The 20,522-nt window shown below is 38.2% G+C and overlaps 1 protein-coding gene across 4 annotated transcripts in view; it reads right to left on the bottom strand.

The window, feature by feature from the left end:
* Positions 1-20,522, bottom strand: part of MAST4 (microtubule associated serine/threonine kinase family member 4) — a 314,534-nt gene that overhangs the window by 23,883 nt on the left and 270,129 nt on the right. For all 4 annotated transcript variants that reach the window (XM_064438315.1, XM_064438316.1, XM_064438318.1 and 1 more), the window contains 6 exons: positions 17,524-17,591; positions 15,111-15,196; positions 5,540-5,748; positions 4,667-4,805; positions 3,506-3,638; positions 2,641-2,806 (listed from right to left, as the gene is read on the bottom strand). In XM_064438315.1, coding sequence (XP_064294385.1) covers positions 2,641-2,806; positions 3,506-3,638; positions 4,667-4,805; positions 5,540-5,748; positions 15,111-15,196; positions 17,524-17,591 — 801 coding nt within the window. The remainder of the gene's footprint in view (positions 1-2,640; positions 2,807-3,505; positions 3,639-4,666; positions 4,806-5,539; positions 5,749-15,110; positions 15,197-17,523; positions 17,592-20,522) is intronic.

Genomic DNA, 20,522 nt, shown 5'->3' with positions numbered 1-20,522 from the left:
TTTTCTGTTCCATGGAAACTGCTGCTGAGATGGACGCAGCTGACCTGACCCGGCAGTCACTGCTCACATCTGTAATCTCTCTCTAAAGCTAGCAGACTCACTGAAGTCATTATTCCCATGACTAAGGACGAAGGTATCGGACTCTGCTCTGGAGGGATACATGCCAATGGAGCTTTTTTCCAAGTGCCTCATACTTCAGAGGAAAAACACTTGACTGACTCTCATGCTACTACGGCTTTTGCACTTCATAACAAGCTGGACCTAAATCATGCAGTCAAGATATTAAACCCTGCAGTATTCAGGGAAGGCTGAATAAAAATTCCGCTAAACTTTCATTTAAATTGAACAATGGAAAATTGTGTCAATTTCAATATGAACATGAACTTTATAATAGCTTACACAGCAAGTTTTGTCTAACTTTTAGCAGAAGCTGCCTCTACAAATGTAATATATTGCCAGGTTTACACAAGACTCTGCAGAAATTTATTGGGAAGTACATGGATTTTAGCACCAGAGAAACAGAATGCTAGGAGCTTGGGAAATACAGTGGCTGTTAAGAAATATTTTTTTTTTGCCATTATAGGATCTAGACTTTTCCTTCAAAGCAATCATCATTGGAGAAATAATCATCAGAAGCTCCACACAAGTTTAATCTTTGTATTTCAGAGTTTAAGGAAGAGAACTGAAATAAGCAGGCATGAAATAAACAAACATGAAAAACCTGTTTCTGGAGCATTATTTTTAATCCTGATGATTTTAGGCATCTAAGTTTACACTGAGGCCTCCCAAAGTTGTACTCATACAACTTAGGGGCAGGAAAGACAACCTACAATGAAGGAAAGGAGCAAGGTAAAATGAGGGGGCAAGATTTTAAAGTAGATTTTCAGGTAGAATGTAGATTTCACCCACAGAAACTAGAATAAAAGTCTAGGCTATAGTTTGGGCTTGTTAACAGAGCTTTTACAGTTGAATACAAGGGGACCACGTATTTTAGCACAGGAAACCTATCCACAACAAAAGAGTTCTCCTGCAGATACAGGCAGTAAGAATTATTTCAGTGAATAAGGATATTTAAAATAAAAGAGGAGGAACTGACAAGTCAACATCAAAACAAGAAACTAAGCTGACCAACAATCTTGGAGAATGAGTGGGAATAGATCACGTTTACAAACATACACTTCTACAGGTAATTTCTGGAAGATAAATGGACATTCAAACAGATAAAGTTATATAAATAAGTATCAGCTAGATTGTAACACATGATAATTTGTTTTACAAAACAAAATGCCACACACAAAATAAAGTCTAAAGTGCAAATTTTGTAATTAATTTTAGACTATTCCCTCCCCTTCTCCCAGTGAGAGAGCATAAAGGTAGAAACACATGTGCATGTGTCTGGAAACGCAATAAAAATATGAGTTATTTCCATGTTTGCCTGCCTACAGCTTCCACTGCATTTTAAACATGATTTGGAAAATAAAGTATGAATATGCATCGCAGCCGTGAGGCATCCAGAACAAAGCCAGCATTTGCTGCTTGTGTTAATTAAACAGTTGATTGTCCTTGCCACTCAGGCCTCGGCGTATCACATCAGAAAACAACATGGTTATAAATCCATGAACAGCCAGGATATTGTATAAAGAGGTCATATACTTGAGGCAACTCTCAAATCCATTTCATTCCAGTTTATAAACCAGTCTGGCTTTCGGCTTCAGAGAGGGAGGAAAGCGAGATGATGACAGTGTCTCCTTAAGTACAAAAGGAGATTTGTTGTGTTCTCAGAGAATAAGGAACCAGAGGTGTGGTTAGTTTTGTTTCTGTTGGGTTTTTTGTATGCTTGGTCTTAGCTGCCGGACTTTTTAATCATACCATAAAACAGACTGGGAAATACTCAGTAGCAGAGGTGCCATTCTGTTAAACTTTTGGCATATTTAGAGGCCCTCTACATCTATGCATCTGGGAAATTTATGGAAACAGCAGGTAGGAGAGTAAACAATTCTGTTTAATTATCATTCGGTTTTGCCACAAGCCACATAACAATACTTAGGGTCAGCTTGCAGGTTAAGATCTAAAAGATTATTGAATTTTAAATGGAAGAAGAACAGCTGCTACAGAAATAACAGTACACTACAACAATCACCAATGAAACCATTAACAATCTGTGAACTGAATTTGTTTCCTTCTCTTTCTCATTATTTATTATTCGGGAGATATTTCTTTTAGGGTTTTATTACATCTTTGTTATTTTTTTTCAATGTGCCATGAGGCATTTTCCCATTTATGCAAATTTATTTCAACCATTTCTTCTCTGGTATAATTTCTTTACTAAAGACTGAAATCACTGTGCCTAGTAATACTGCTCTTCTTTTTCAAACAGTACAGCTTAATCATTATAGTCTACATTACTGCATTTTCTGTACTTAGCAACAATATACAGTAAGTTAGCTTTTAATAAAAATTTATTCTTATTGTTTTGACAGCAAATTGTATTTTACAATATTAAGATAATGGTGGTTTTTTGAGCAAAACTAGCTTGAAAACCTAATCTATCAGTAAAGTTTTAAGTAGCTTTACTGTTAACAGAAATCGAAATGTTTCATAGCAAGCTAAGAAATCTGGGTTTTTTGTGATGATTCTCACCACTGATTACTTGTCCGAACAGCTCTTCTGGTGTATCTCCAAAGAATGGCACACACCCAACAAGAAATTCATAAAGGATAATTCCCATAGCCCACCAGTCCACTGGTTTTCCATAACCCTGTCTTAGTATCACTTCAGGAGCTATGTATTCAGGTGTACCACAGACCTAAAAGAAAGAAAATAACCATGATGGTAAAACAAGTCTAATTGAGCTGCATCACATAATTTATAATTCCTGAAATGTAAAATAGTACGGAAACATGGAATTCAGTAGGTTTTAGTCTGCTGACTTTGCATAACAGCTGATGTTTTTAGAATGACCTACCTACATTCACAAGCATCATGATCAACATTTGCATATCTGTCATGCAACGGAGAGTTTGTTTCATACATGGGAGTCCATCACAGCAAATATTTTAACTTAAACATATCCTTATCTTTACATGAAAGTTGTGATGGTTTTATCTTAAGTAACTTTTACAGTAAACAGATTGTGAGCAATGGTAATGAGGCATGCTTAAAGGGAAATGGGCTATAGCAAGGATTTTAGCAGCCTTGGTTGTACAATGCATCATGAGCTCCACAAGTACTCTGCTGAGACTTCTGAACTCCTTATAAAAACCGTTTTCCATTTATCTCTCTCTCAGATTCACTTACACACAATTAGGTTGTTCATCTAACTAATAGATCCTAATTTAGAAAGAAAAAAGCCTAGAATAATCTGCAGGGCATGAGTAAAAGTAACCAGCATACACAGCTGGAACATGAATGCAGAAATAACAACAGTTTATACAGTACTATGGTACATTCTGATGGCAAAACATCACTTCAACACAACATAGAAATGAAAAAGGGTGTGTCTTACTTGTTTGTCAAGAAATTCTCTGGCGTCCTTCTCAATGTTACCCTCATACAGATTGGTAGTCAAACTCATTAGCCCCACCTTTGACAGGCCAAAGTCTGTAAGCTTTATATGGCCCATGGATGTTACCAATAAACTGAAAATTAGAATGGTCTGAAGTTACTGTGATGTAATTCCACATTATGTGCTTACCATTATTACTATTATACTTAGAGGAATATGTTTCATTAGCACTGCAAAAATATAAAGACATCTTATACAGTCATTTAACCACGTACAAAATAAACAGGTTAAAAATCTAACAGTCTTACATTTGTTACTATTATCAGATGTAAAAACACTTTTTATATGGACAACATCTTATAGAATCATACATGTGTTGAGACCTGAATATTAAATGCTTTAAAGAAAAAGAAACAGTCATTGTTTGAAAGACCTAGAACAGAATAAGTGTTGCTTTTGAAGTGAGGCGAGCATTTTCTGTCTGTAACAATTGGGTCATTTGAAAAAAACTCAGGTATTGAGGTGGTAACTAATACTACACAGGCCTGAAGTATCATGCTATGAAGGCATTGTCACTCAACAGACATGACTCCAATTCTTTGTGGTGATTTTTTTTTCTTTTTTAATGTGAAACAGGAAACAGATTAATGGAGCTGCAATAGCCACACTTTTTACTGCAGCTACTTGCTGTAATGTTATTTACATGTATAGGAGCAATATTTTATTTCTAAGCATTTAAAAAAAAAACTACACACAACCAAAAAACATAAAACAGGAAAGATTTCCCAATCTAGTCAATCTTGCCTTCATATATGCAAATATCTGGAAGTTGATGATACTTTGTATTAAACAGTGCTTTAAGCATACTTTGAAAGATCTGTTCCTTAATGTCCAAAATTAATTTCCCATCATTTCGGCCACAAGTACATTTTTTTTAGCTGCTCCAATAGCCTCTTCCATCTTAAAGACAGGAAATTTTAAAGAGCTTTCTTGGAAAAAACATATTTTCTGTAACTGCTGGTAATGAAAATTCAAATTGTGAATCTACATAACATTCGCAATAAAAATCAGCATTTCAAAAACATTCAAAAGCAAGTTTACACCTTTCATATTTTATCTAACAAACTGAAAGTCCTCTTTTATTATATTCTGTATACATACTTGTCTGGTTTCAAATCTCTGTGTACAATTCCATAGTTATGAAGGTATTCTAAGGCCAGAACAGTCTCTGCAAAGTACATCCTTGCCATGTCTACAGGTAAGGGACCCATATTCTTCATCAAAGTAGCACAGTCTCCACCTGTGGGAACAGGACAAATGTTCCAGATGACACTATAAGTTCCCAGATGTATCAGTATAATCCATATATGCTGCAGAAAGAGACACAAACTGTAGTCATAAATGTTTATTTTCCAGTCAGGTGATTCAATTGAACATGTAACCACACCAGCTACTGTACTGGAAACACACTGTGAAGCTGTGAGTGAGCAGTACAAGGGTTCAGCTGGAAACCAATATCTGTGCTGCTACCTGAAAGGAGAAAAAAAAAAAAGAAAAGAAGAAAAGGGACACCGCGCCCCCCCCCCCCCCCCCCCCCATAGCCTGGGTTTCTCATCTTGCACTGCCTCTGTCCACTGTTCTCCTTCAGTATTAGCACCTTTTCAAACTGCTTCCTCTTCCCTCTTTATTTGTAAAAATAACTATTACAAATAGCCCAACACATGCTAATGAAAATCTGAACTCCGGAAAAGCAAACAGCATTTCCACATGAACTCTCTATGCTAGGACACTTACAAGTCTATGAGGAACTTATTCAAATAGCAGTTATTTCCCATTATAGCTGGAGCAGAAGTGTTTTACAATCTCTCACTGGGAGATAATGACTGGGGAAAAAAGCCACCTTGCTGTTGGATTTAGATCCTAAACCTGTATTGCCAGAGTACACACAGGGGGCCTTTCTAATGCAAGTACCATACAGGTTATCTTTCTTGATGTAAGAAAATTCTCTTCTGTAAAACAGAACAAACACTTTACCTTCTACATATTCCATGACCATGCATAAGTGACGTCTTGTTTCAAAGGAGCAATACATGCTGACAACAAATGGATTTTCTGCAAATGTCAGGATATCACGTTCAACAAAGGCCTGTTGGATCTGGTTTCGGAGGATGAGATTCTGCTTATTAATTTTCTTCATGGCAAATCTTTGTCTGGTTTCTTTATGTCTCACAAAATAAACCGCACTGAAGAAGTTCAAATGGCAGAGAGAAAGAAGAAAATCTGAGTAACTACTAAACATGTATTTTAAAATAATTTTTAAACAATTTTTTAAACACCTGTACATGGATTTATATAAAAGACTTGTTTTTAGTGTAGTTGACCTGCCTTTCACATTAGAGAAAGGCTACAAACCTAGTTTTGTTTCATAACCAGGATGAATCTCAGTCATCACAAATAAGTACACAAACTAAAACAACCCCTTGCTTCCCACCCCCCAAAACATACAACAGATCTAGCAAATGCTCTCTGTTCAGGCAGATTTTGGGTGTTTCCATCAACAAAGGATTATACACAAAGCCCAGCTATAGCACAGTGTTATAAATCTTTCCAACAAATGCTTATTCTGCAAGTGTGCTGTCAGATAATAATGACTCAGACTCCGTCCAAGGGATTTAAAGTATGTCACAGGTTTCTCATGAAGGTTGCTCAGAAGTTGCTCCATGGGGTGGCTCTCTCATTGCCAAGTGCAAAATCTTCTGTTCTTGTTCAGTCCCTGACATCAGCATTGATCCATATCAGAGGTAGGTCACCAGCAGGTAATCCAGAACAAAGATCACTTCATTAACTGCATGGTAATGTGGGATTAAGATGTAGCTTGACATGCAGAATTTCCACTGGGGTACTGGGTACAAAGTTTCCTGTAAGCTTAGCTAGATAAGGTCAAGGCAGTGAGGGAAGCACAGTGAGAGAAAACCTCATGGGACAAGCCTTTTTTCTTTCAAGGCTCAGAAGGAATCACCCTGCTGTGAAACACTGACACAGGACATCACTGCTTCATTTTTCAAAATCCCTTGAGGCAAATCCTGAAAATGTTTGCCTTGATTGAATCTACTTTGTAGCATTTAATGCTTATAGCATCTCCAGTATATAATTACCACAGTAGTGAGTGTTTATGGAAAGAAAGGATTAAAAGGAAAAAACAGAGGGGGAAAAATGGGACTCAGTTATGTAGTTTTAAAATTCAATTTGTTGTCCCCATGAGGTCCAATTACCAGCAAACAATTGTTTATTTAAACACAAAAAGCCATTCTTGCCTTATTATTTCTGTGAAGATCTTCCCATGGCTTCCAAATTTACAAGTGGGGGGGGAGAACACCACCAAACCAAAGAAAAACCCCACCACTCAACATTTCTGCTTTCCTTTATGGAGGAAAACTTTTTCTAGACAAGAAAGTTTCTCTTACTGATTCCAAAGGCTTTCATTAATCCCTTGTTCTTGTCTGAGCATGGGGTAGGTAGAAGACATTACGCTATTAAGAAAGTAGGGGAACACCACCTTGGGCAAAACCCAAGATAAACTCCACCCTTTGTGCCTCCTACTAAGTCCCACTCCCTTCTGCCCCTCCCAAGCTGGAATAAAGACCAAGTTATTCAGCTCCAGTACTCCTCCCTGCTGGCTTCACGCCTTTTGTCCTCCTGCACCTCTTCCTACCCCTCCCCTCATATCACTCCTCTCTCCACACCTTCATTACAACTCTTTCTTTGCTTTTCTTTCCCTTACATTCTGGTTTTCCTCGCTCTTTTGTTGCTATCTCCTGTCAGTCAGTCTTAGCTTCTTAATCTCCTATAATTTCATCTTTTCCCTATTTCAGCTCCCCTGTGCATTCCTGGCACGTAGAAAAGTCAGCCCTTCAGGTGCCTGAAGCTGCAATTCTTAAAAAAGAAATAGAATTATATGAATGAACCGAGGACTGCCTGAGGACTCAGCATGCAGATCTTTCTCTGGGCTTTAATTTGGACAGTGTACCAATGTGAACTCTTGGAAGTCAGATATTAACCAGACCATGTTATTACAGCATCTTAATATATCCCCTCTGCAGATCATGTGGATCTGTAGGGTCATTACTAATATATTTAAAGATGAAGGACCAGTAAACTCTAAGACTATCTAGTCCGGTAAATATGCAGGACATGCTGGATATGTTTCCCCAGCTCTCTAAATTGCATTCTCCTGTCTTACAGTCACAGGCAGGTAATTGTATAACTTTCCACTAGGATTCAGTTACCTACAATTGCCCAGAAAAAAACTGTTCCGTTCAAGCCTATCAGACTCAGGAGACAACTACAACACAATTGTCTCTCTCATGTTTGCCCATGCATATGCTGTTTATGCTATATAAAGTGCTTTTCAATGATCTTCAACACATAAAAATGTTGAACATCACTTTTTCATATCCTCTGATCACAATGACCCCAGCAAACAGCACTTATGCTTTACAAAGAAGACTATGCCCTAGCCAGCAGCATGCTATTCCTGCAGAAGACCTCCTTTGTTCCTCCAGGATGCTCCCAGTTCACAGCAGCAATGCCTTTTCCTCAGCCCATCAGTACTAAACTAAGCAGACTGCAAGAACTGCACACAGGACTGCTTGTGACACCAGTGTTCTCAGCTCCCACAGTTCGAAAGAGCATATTATAATTTGCTAAAATATCAACAAAAACACAAATAGAAACTGAAATCTTCCCAAAGATAAACAGTTCAACAAAGATGTAGAAATTGCCTGGACATTAAAAAAATAAGAAATCTTCTGTGTTTCTGCATGTAGGTGGGGCTTTCACTTAATCTAAATGGAAAGCCTGGAATAAAGCATACATCTGCTGAGACATGACTGTGAAATTAGAGGTAAAATTATGGGAACAGCCACAGTGAGTTCTAGCACATAACTCTGTCTTATGTAATTTTGAACCCTGATTTGTCGTCTTGAAGCATGCTTCTGTTGTTGTATAACAACTTACCACGTAGATTGTGATGGCCTTCTAGGTTCCATTCACTGTCCTTGAAGCTATCATCTGGCTACATTCTCCTAATCCTGGCATGGAACTTGCAGCTCATTTCCCCCCCTCAGAGGCCCACTTTCCAACATATATCTCTATTCTTTATTTTTCAGAATACTACAGCTGGAACACTAGATGGTAGTTTGTGTTTGTTTTGTACGTGCTTTTAAGAGAGAGCACGACACCTCACTCCTGGTTTCTTGGCCTTGATCATTAAATCCTGCTCATCATTTTCAGTATATTATAAAGACAACTGTAAATTTGAGGATTCCTTTAACACAAAAGCAACGTATTAAGAACATCTAGACCATCCAACTGCCCTGTCGATTATTAAATGACAGTGGTATGCCCTATCTGCCTTCAAGGCCACAATCAGAGTGGCATTTCTGCAACATCCTATGGTTTCAAACAGAGAATTTGCTTTCCTGCCTCCCCCCTTTCTGTTTTTGTAACATGACGACAGGAGATTTCCAAAACATCCTCTTGATTCCACCGTATGGATCTCCACAGGTACACAAGTGCTGTATATTTTATTGATGCTGCATTTCAACATAGCAAGAAAAGTTGACTTTTCAAGAGAAGTAAGAAAATTTATGAACTTCGGCACTGTCCAAACATTACCTTATTTCACTTCCAACATAAATCTCAACTTGGAAAAGTATCCCTAAAAGCACAAATATAAAACACTGTGTACATGTGTTAAGACCACGAAAAAAAAGGTAGAACATTTAACTGGGCTCCTGAATTGCTCCAACTTTATTATACAATCTATCCCTCCAATCTTACATCCAAAATTCCTGTTTTTTTTTTCTCCTCTAAATTACAGGCTTCAGGCCAAGTTTACAGCTCTTCAGTAACTTCCACTTTTAGAGCCATTTTACAATCTAGCCTACATTCAGTGCTTGAGGCTAACGTAGCTGTGTCGCTTGCTTTGACCTGATTCTCTAATTTGTCAGAGGACCTTGAACTCCTTGTGGAAACACAGGTACTGTACTTGCTGCTTGAAAGTTACAGCCGCTCACCAGGAGCTATGCTTCGTTTTCACAAACAAGAAGAGACTGCTAAATTCTGTACTACCTTGAAATTATGTCTGATGTTGCCTCCAGTGAAGAGGAGCCACTTGTGAAGCTGTGATTTATATTACCACAATATGGTAAAGTTTATGGATAATTATTCAAGATCAGAATTTACAAGCAGCACTGCACCACCTCTGTCCTTGTTTCAGCTGGGATAGAGTTATTTTTCTTTGTAGTAGCTAGTATGAGACTATGTTTTGGACTTTTGCTGGAAACAGTGGTGATAATGCGGAGATGTTTTAGTTGTTGTTAAGTAGCACTTACACTGGTCAAGGACTTTTTCAGCTCCCCATGCTCTGCCAGGTGCACAAGAAGCTGGGAGGGGGCACAGCCGGGACAGCTGACCCCAACTGACCAAAGGGATATCCCACACCATGTGATGTCATGCTCACTATATAATGCTGGGGGAAGGAGGAGGAAAGGGGGGGACGTTTGGAGTGATGATGATTGTCTTCCCAAGTAACTGTTAAGCGTGATGGAGCCCTGCTGAATTCCTGCCTGTCAATGGGTTGTAGTGATTGAATTCCTTGTTTTGCTTTGCTTGCGTGCACAGCTTTTGCTTTACCCATTAAACTGTCTTTATCTCAACCCATGAGTTGCCTCACTTTTACTCTTCCAATTCTCTTTTCCATCCCACCGGGGGGAGTGAGCGAGGGCTGTGTGGTGCTTGGTTGCTGACTGGGGGTAAACCAAAACAACAAGATTTATTTGGGGCAGGAGGAATTGCCACCTAAAGCACTGCAGCACTCCTAACACGAGCTTCCACTGTGGAGTGGGTCTTCAGAGCCCCAGGAAAACATGCACAGCTTCCTTTCAGTGATATGTCAGACTCACCCCTAGTCTGCCTAGAAGCAAAGGAGAAGCTAGCCATCCAAAGACAAGAACACGATGGCTGTAATCCTTCTCTCACAACTGGTACTAGTCCTAGCTGTTCCAATATATCACAAATTTTGCCTAATAAAACCAACACTCCATACCTAACAGTAGCAACATGTTCTATCTTTATGGCAGCTATTAAACACAGATGCAAAATGATTAAGCTGCTGTCCAAATTTCCTATGGGTAAACTATATTCCTTTATTTGCAAAAGAAACACCTGAGAAATTGAGCTTCTCACCAGTTTGCAGCACGCTACACATTCAGGAAAGACAGAATTCAAGACCTTCAACAACGTAACAACCTCTCTCTACCACAGAGAAGACTGCCTTAGCTGCCAGTATTAGACCCTCACACATGTATTGGCTACAGAAGAAAGATAAGGCACATGGATTGTGCTGTACTAAAAATGGAGGGTCATTCAAGGGCAATAAAGTGCATGAGTTCAAAGTTCATCATTTTGAGTAAGTCCACAATGCATGATGAATATAAGACCCCTAGCATAGAAACTGCCAGGCTCTACTTCCTAAACTGGTCCTTAAAGCTATAGCCTCTTACTCTGCATAGACCAGTCACCCACAGGAGTAAACAGAAAAGAAGGAATACAGCTTACTAGACCTGTAGTCCATTCAGAGGTGGTGCTACTTAAGTGAACCTGCAAAACCACACTTCTCCCTATCCCCTTCCACTTCTGAACTGGTGGCTGCCAGGCTGATGATGAATTAACCTGATCGATGGCTTATTATTCTGCAGCTGGGTAACTTTCCTAGTCCCATTCCCAATGCAACTAACACCTGAGTAAGTACTGTCAACCAAGCAGAGAAGGAACAGGAGTGACTACTCACAGGTTAGGGGCAGCGGCTTCTCAAGACAACATTGCCTTGGAGTTTTTATATTTATCAAGCAGCACCATTAGCCAGTATGTCATGAACATCTTTGTAGAAGTAAAAGCATCCCAGGCAGGCGCAAAATTGGTATCAGGTATTTGCTTTAAGCAGATACAATTATACATTGGTGAAGAGTAACTGAACTAATACCACTCGCTTCCCTGAAATCAGATGTAATCTTTATTTTGTTGAACTGGTTCAGGAAACCAGGCTGATGCCAACTTGAGGAGATGGACTACTACTACGTGCTACTTCTTGCAAGCTGGAATATTGAAAAAATATTGCTGTGATTGCAGTAAAAGTTTAAAATTTGGGAAGGATGAAAAGTTTTGGCTGGCTGAAAAAAGATAGACAGCTTGTGAAACCATTAATGACTTGGCCAGCATCCTACATGTTTACTGATTCACAGCTTGTTTAACTTCTTGTATATTCCTAGCCATTCCCAAAAGCCTGATACACCTCATCTACTACACAGTTATTTAATTGCACTACAAATGAGTTTATGCAATCAATTAAAAGCAGAGAACTACTAGGATATTTACTCAAACCTTCACAGAACCAATAGTTTATATTTAAATTCATCAAGTTTACCATATCTGACAAATCTCTGCTACAGCATGCCAAGACCAACAATTACCCTGTCAAGCAGTCAAAGCTTTCCATTTCACTAATGAAGGCAAAACCACCAAGCAAAATTAGACAGCAGAATGTATGTTTTTTTGAAAAGTTTGTTCAGAATTAAACCCTCCATTATAGCCTCAAAATAAATAAAATATTGCAATAGCGTACTGAATCTTTAGTAAGGAAGGGCACAAAATACGCCAACTAACATATTTTTGAGAATAAATCAATGAAACACAGGCAGAATTCACACATATTTAGGTTATTTAAAAAAATTAATGATCTGGAAAAACATGGGAGGGGAAAAAAATCCTCATAGCTAACAACAATAACTTATTTCAGCTGCTTATACTTGTAAATAAACCACACTAAATGCCTATGGGGCAGTTTATTGTTCTGTTTTCACAGATGGAACAGGTATTATTGCTTTATTACACTCCATTTTGTAAATGCATTCAGGTTACCATGATATGTTCCCCTTTAAACTTGACAAAACTTCTGAGAAAATTAACCACCAATCGCATTAGTGCCAACAGAAAAAGACATGTAATAAAGACCAAAAATTTAGTCTGTCAATATTACAGTCCCCCTTATCTGACATACCACAGGGGAGATCTTCAAGCACACAGATAGTTCTGAAAATGGATATCCTAGAGAATTTAGAAGCACAAGCCTCCTCAACTCAAGAGTAGTTGGGGGGAAGTGACTAGGTGCTAAAATAATTGTTGTCTCAGTTCAGAGTGTGTTCCTTTCCCTCTACATTCATTACTAAGGGGCTGCACTTTTGTTTGCTTTCTTGTTCTTGATTTTTCTCCTAAAAAGTAATCATTGAAAACAAAAATCCAAACCAACAAAATCTACTTTGTTATTGTTTGCTTAAGGATGGAAGTAACAGCACTCTACGAAACTAATAAGATTTTCAATTTCCACTGCTAATACTACCACAGTATAAACCACCAGTCTACCCGTTTTAACATTAGCTAAAGACAATAATGATTCATGCAGAACCTGGATATGCTCCAAGCTGTTCACCCTCCTTCAGCTCTCCTTTTCCCCACAAATTTATCAGGGTCTCATCCAACTTTTACAACATTTCTATTACCATTTTGCATATTATCGGCATTAATTGTAAGTATTGATTTTCCCTCCCACAAACATGAGGGGAAAAAAAATCCTACATGCCTACATCATATGTGCCATAGAAAGCCACAGCTTTTCATCCTTTCTTTTCCAGCTTTTCAAATCCTTATTTGTCTCTGGTTTCAAATGAACAGTTATCTCCAGTCTGTTGTTCTTAATGGCTCATCAGGCCTCCTTCTCACTGAAACATCTATGGAGCAAGAGCCACAGGTCTACTGAACCTCTGACTTTAGGTTGTCAGCCTCATGCTGCTGGTTGCAGGATACCCTTCTGCAGCTGCTCCCTCCTCTCCCCATTCTTCAGTGTCCTGAAACTGCTGGGACGCTGGGCAGGTCTAGTGACTCAGATACCCTTTTCTCTGACAGGGACCCACCCCACAGGGTTGTTCTTATCCTGCTCCAGTAAGACAAAGAGGAAATTGGGTAGGTGATGAAAGGACGAATGGAGAGGACTAAGCATCTGCCAAGGGAAGGAGAAAGGGGTGCAGCCAGGGAGGGAAGCAGCAGCTACTGCTAACTGCTGGAAGAAAGGCTTTTGAAGTCCTGGGGTAATTGGGAGAAACTGGCATAACGTGTAAGTAACGAGTTTGCCTAGGGAGAAATTTGGAGCAAATTAATTGTGCAGAGGTTGACTAACAAGAAGTTGTATTTGGTTATTCACATAACTCTAATGCAAATTATGCTATTTCCTTCAGGCTTTTTGCGAAGTTATGTAAGCAGGTCTGGGCACGAGTAATAGCCTCCACACAAGCTATAATGACTGACAATACTAGGCAGTACTAAATGCCTCCTGTCCCAGAGCTCGCGGTTACCTTTAACTGAATATGATCAGAGAGCATTGCTGTGGCCATCAGCTTCAGGCCATTAAAACAGCATGCAAAACTCCAGTGGGTAGATTGCAGGTGCTTACTCTTCTATGTCCAAGGTCTCTTTGAAGAGTACTCAGTCCTATCAGGTTCCTCCACCTCTCAAGCAGAGGTAATGCAGAACAGAGCCAGTCTAATGGGGACTGCGCTGGCACAGCTCTCTCTGCTGCTGAGCTGTGACACAGTCTCATTTGGCAATGGGTTCCTCATCTCAAGACAGAAACCCCTCTTTTTTGAGCCAATACATCCCTCCTGGTCCTGCAGGTTACATAGACCAACAGTTCTGGTCCTGATACATTTCAGAGCAGAGGAGCTCTGAAAAAGACAGAGGTGTAATAGATAACTATCTGATTAGAAAAGGTGACTGAACACAGACTTCTGCCTGCTGACAGACACAATCCCTGCACTGTACTTCCAGAAAACATTCTGTGTTCACTTAAGGCCCAGGCTAAAACAATTTTCTCTTGGTCTTCTACGATATCTCCAGATGACTCTCATACCCCTGGCAGTAAGCTATGGACTTTCCAAGTACCCAGAGACTAACCAAGTAACAGCAATTCCTTAAAAGCTAACTGTTAAAATTTCAGGATAGAAGACTTTCTATGGAGAAGCAACAAAACAGTGCTGCCCTACTGCAGGAAATTTGTTTCCCACTTCACCAATATTTTTAGGTCAAGTAAGCACTCATTTTTAACAATCTGTCTCCCTACAGATGCAGTTTTTTTCTGTGTCATATCTGCATAAACACAGGCTTTTTCCAGTATTATAAAGGTGGCTTTAAATCTGCCTTTTGATTTATTCAGATTTCATCTTTGGCATTACATGATAACTGATCCTGAAAAATCTTTGTGAACCAATATTCAGGGGTTTTTTACTGCAGTACACAGTAATTCATTATTGCCTAGTAGCCTTCCAAAAACGGTTTTCTTGCGAACTTCAAATATTAGCAACAAAACAGGAAAGCAGAATGAAAAAAGCAGTAGTGCAAACAAGCTCCCTCACACGAATATCCCTGCAATAAGAAATAATGGGAAGTTAAGCAAAAATAAAATGCAGAAGAGCTGTTTCACTCATGGATTACTCACCCATAAGCTCCGTTACTAATCAATTTAATTGTTTCAAAATCACTTTCCCGAGGTTTCCTCTGCAGCTTCAGTGAGGTATTAGAGCTCTTCAAAGTAAAAGAAGAGAAAGAACAAAAGTTAATACAGTACTTTTTTTCAGAATTGGGGGAAAAAAACCCAAAACAAAACAAGTAAGAAACAACTGTGACCAGGCTGTCACATCCTGATGAACCAGCTAAAAGCTCTAGCCAGTTAGCCACACAGCTCGCACAGAAAGGGACGAAAGGGACTCCTGAAGCAAAGATACTTCTTCCATCAAAAAGGTATCTGCTGCATCTCAGCTATCTGTCCACTTATCTACACGCACAGGTTACAACAGACAGGCATGAAGCCTTCTGGTAAAGGAGTTACTGGCAATTCCTATTGGGCATTACAGACTTCTGTGAATCCCACCAGGTACTTGTTGGCCGTTGCCTTCCCACTGACTCTGGTAGTACAGCCTGGTAGTAACAAAATGTAGATGAGCTCTTGCTCATTCAAATAAAGTTTTACACATTTCACACTAATGCTAGGATAGACTGATATAACTCAGGATGTGAAAGGAGAGACAAAATTAAAGAGAAAAATACTGAAGATAAAAATGCAGTAAGTCTATCATTACAGAGGTCACTTTCACCTGTTTCTATGCCAGAACACTTTCAAGATGGCGTTGTCCTGAGTACTGCACAGTCTTTTCTTCTAGTTTTAATTTTTAATTAATCTTTAAGAGGTAAGTGTGAATTAGAATTAGGGTGCAGGGGGGATGATGAGGACACAGGACTCCAAATTTAATATTCCCAACCCACAAGGTCCTTTCCAAATCTCCAAGAAGTTCTACAATCCCTATCCAGGCAGTTTAGTAATAGTTATGGTTAAAAGTAGACTTGGTTGGAACATTTTCAATTAAATGCTTGATAAAGAAAATTAACTGCAAGAAGATTTGTGAATACCTTCTTCAGAGAGATGATTTATTAAATTGTTTAGCCCACATGACTGCCAGTACAGGATTCTTCCTAACTGTGTATTTATGATGATTTTGAATGATCCTGTATTTTATTTTTAAGTTATGCTTCCTATCACTTCCAAGGTGTCTTTATTCCACAACCGCACTTTAAGAAAATGTCTCCAAATATTCGCAATATATTTTTCTTTACTCATTTAATCACCTCACCTCATGTTCCTTTATTACACAGCATTATTCCTATATTACTTCAACATTTGCACAACACAAATAACTTTACAATTGCAATTTCTTAGCTATTGCTAAGCCAGTTTGCACCTTAGAATCCCCTAAGCCTTCCAGTTATACATTCTTCTCCAATTTGTCAGTATCCTTCTTTTAAATACTACTCAGGTCTAGTATAGTATTTTAAATGCAGATAAATGAAAGCAGCGGAATAAGAAACACCCTTAATGTCACAACTATGGAAACCTTAATAGGCGGCATTTTGCCATAAAGTCAGAAATTATCTGAAGGTAATGCAACATGTACCAGAGGATGATGTCTTTCCTGTAGCATATCAGAACTAGTTTAACAGATACCCCATGCCTGTTTAAAAAACTCTACTAACATTTGTAAACATCTGTAAAGTACCACTGAATTACCTATGCATCCCCCAAAATTCCACTTGCTTCTTATATCCACTTGCACTGAAAATTGACTCTGAATTGTTAGAACTCCATCTACTCTTTTGACAGAAATCCAAGCTATAAGAACAAACTTTTAAGAATAAGAATTTAAATTGAGAGCATTTAACCCCATAATATTTAGCCCAACCAACTCCTCCAACTCATTTTCCTTTTGCCAACCTGAACAAGCACCTGACAAAACATTACTGTAAGATATGCATTTTTGTAGACAAATATTTTCCAACACTGATTCAGAAGAACAATTCACAATCTTCCGGATTGCAAACTAACTTTCTGAATCCAGGCTATTTGGTAACTTGCTCATTTCTTCCTTGTCTCTTCATCTGTTCACAGCCTCTTAATTTGATCATCACCTGCTTCTGTAAATGGACTGTTTTAAAACCTGTTTAAAATACTTTTAATTAAGTCCTTCTAAAAGAAAAATAAAACACTAATTAAACAAATACAGGAAGCAGTGGTGGACTTTGTGGTAAAACAATTGCCGCATGGTGAACACTAACTTTGTGGAAGCTAAAGATGCTACAATGTCTAGGAAAATAGGAAGAAAGTTTTGTTCTATTTTTTTTTTATGAGCCTTCTGTCTGCTGAGCACCACTGCATTAGTCTGAGGATTAACCACTGTTCTATTCAATCTGCTTACACACACCAGGAGAAAATACAACGGGGCAAGGCTGGGGGGGGGAAACACAACACATTTTTCCTTGCTCAGATTCAGCAAAAGCAGCAAGATAAAGGGAAAACTTACGTTTATTGATTCATCCACTTCCAGAGTTTCTGCTGTCCCACTGTCACAGTTAGCTAGTTGAGCTATTTCTGAAAACAAAGATTAGAAACTTCATTTTGAACTACAGCAAATAAAAACTAAATGAAGCACAGAAAACCTGAGAAGCGACAATAAACATGTTGTCCGATCTGCAGTACTTGCCAAGTAACTTTTAGGGCATCTCCAGGCATATATAAAAAAATCCCACCTGGAAAATGAAGACCTGCTATTCAATGCCTATGTAATCTTCCACTGAAGAATTCAGACAGCCATGAAGCAATAAAGAGGGATACTGTTATCACTGCTGAGATGTGGGAATTCTGAGATCCATGTCCGATCTGATCATTAAGAAAGCACTAATCTGCTAAAACTCCTTAGGATCTCAGCCCCTGAGGGGTTCATACTAGGCCCCATTCTTGTTGGGTTCCATCATGGTTAGAGCAAAAATCTTCTAGTTTAGACAGAGAACGGACTCCAAATTGTTTGCACCTTCTACACAGAAACGCTGATATGCCTAACAGAATAAGCTACAAGCCATTTTCTTAGAAGCTTGTAATTTATGGAGTCACTAATACAAATGACTTATCTAGGAAACTAAGATTTTGGGAGTCTACAAACTGACCTGGTTGCCCCTGCCAGGGTCAGCCTATACGGCAGAGCCCCTAAACCTATCCTGTTCTTCAGGGGCCCAGTAACTACGAATTTATCTGGGTAATAAAAGCTACACGGGACAGCTGGTAGCTAAGAGACCCTGGGAAGCTTAGTATTTCTTTAATCATGTATGTAGTTAATTATATACTCCACATAACCAAGGATACACCTTTTATCACAATTACATGCTGGGGATCAGAGATAACACCACCTGAAATCTGTGACGCGCATTTTAATCTCATGACCATTAGCTGAATTTATGAATATGAAAAATAATTGAATATTCACATAAAATATCTAAACTGGATTTTTCCATATAACAAGTGACTATTACAAGTGCAATTCTGCACAACACTTGCTGTAATCATTAAGAGCAAATTAACCATACATATAATTTTCTGTTGGAACAGCTAAAGATTTAAGCAGTAACTCTCATTTGTAATCACTATCTAAAACCCAATGTTTGCAAAGTGTAAGAATCAGAAGTAATGAAAATGTCATGTCAAAACACAAACAGATCTTTAAAGTGTTAGAGAAGCTAAAAACGTTCAAGAAATTCTGAATACGAAGTCATAAACAGTGAAAAATATCTTCAACTGAGAACAATTTTTTTTTTAAAAAAGAGAGAGCCTAAGCTAAAATGATATAGGCCAAACTTGAAACTGGAGTGCATCTCCCTGGCTGAAGTCAGTTTTGTGAACGTGGGTTTTTCTATAATAGAAGTGTTGATGAAACATTTATTGTGTGGGTGAGAACCAAGCAGGCTAGAATAATATACTTTGACAGCCTTCTCAACTGAAATTATTTTCATAAATAGCAAATTAAAATGGAACATTTTAAACAGAACTTTTGCAAAATAACCATTATCTGAGGCATGCATATTCTTTGCAAGCAGTAGGTAGTAATGGAATGGAACCGAGTCAGCTTTAGAAACAGGGAGCTATGGAACCATTTTGCAATGCCTGAAGAGATTTTTAAAACTCATCTAAATACCATTAAACATCTGCCCTTTTTCTTTCATTGATTTAAACCATTTCTGGAGACTCATGATTCAAAAAGGTAAAGATGGTAATTTAAAAAAACCAGGGGGAAAAATTTCTCCCTGGGGAACTCTTCAGAAATGCAGCCACCAGTCTCTGCTAAGTGATGAAACTGTTGTGGTATTGCTTTCAGTACAGTATAAATTTATCTAGCATTATCTCCAAGTAATGCATGCATCATTTCACTCAAAGAAAGGACACTACAGCTATGGCAGCAAACAAAGGAGGTAAGCAGAGAAAGGTTTAAGAAAGAAGGTTGTTTTTCTCCGCAAAGGAAGTAAAATTCCTTGCATGAACATTTAAGAACATTGCAGACATAATTTAACAGCTTAGTTGAAAAGAGAATTCTGTGTTTCAGAATAGGTGGTGTCACCAAGGTGGGTTTTGTTTGTTTGTTTTGAAAGAATTAGTTCTTCTGCTATTTATATATTTCTTAATATTTTCTATTTTTGCATACAAGGAATTTAAAGCTTTCTCAGGAGGATGATCTTCATGTAATATTTTCAATAGCAATGAACACAGTGTTTCCAAAGAATTCTTTTTGTAAACTATTAATTCTAAGGCATAAACCCATAGTGTCCTCCTTTTATTTTACTTCAGGAGATCTCCTTGTATCTAAAGGAACCAATCTAAAACTAAACTCAGATCACTTAAAAAGTCATTGCACTGCTTATAAATATGACTTTTTTATGTAGGCAGGAAAGCATTAATACCAATCAGATGCCCTGAATTATTTGACCACAAGACTACATAGACATTAACCTTTAAAATTATACACAAAGTAATTCAATTGCCCAAATATCTAATTGAACCAAAGATCAGTAATCTATGCATCATAGACCCCTCAGTCTTTCCTGACAAACTACACAGACCACTTTTTCCCTCAGAAAAAAAACCCCACATTTCAATTATCCTGGAATGTTTCAAAGTTCATGTTATATTCATAAATATATATTTCATAAATTGAATAATATGTGTCCTAGATGGAGTACACTCACCTAAAAAAATATTTAGTCTGAGAAAATAGTACCCCTTATTTTTATACAGCATTTGTCTTTAGACCTCTCTTACAATAAACTGTTTTTTAAAAAAATTCAAATATATTATTAAACTCAGGTAGCATCAGAGTCTTGACTCATGCCAAGGAACACCATCCAATAGCCAGCCAGAAAGAGTCAATCAGTAAGATAATGTTCAGGTGGCAGAACCAGGGTTGGTAATACTAAACCCTCAACCCACACTCCAAATTAAACCATGCGTATTTGATCAGTGAAGAATTTATGAATTGTC

The sequence above is a fragment of the Phalacrocorax carbo genome, chromosome Z (genome assembly GCF_963921805.1).
Source record: "Phalacrocorax carbo chromosome Z, bPhaCar2.1, whole genome shotgun sequence".
Classification (NCBI taxonomy): Eukaryota; Metazoa; Chordata; class Aves; order Suliformes; family Phalacrocoracidae; genus Phalacrocorax; species Phalacrocorax carbo.
Note: the sequence above shows the minus strand (reverse complement) of the source record. Positions and strands in the feature narration are given on the sequence as shown.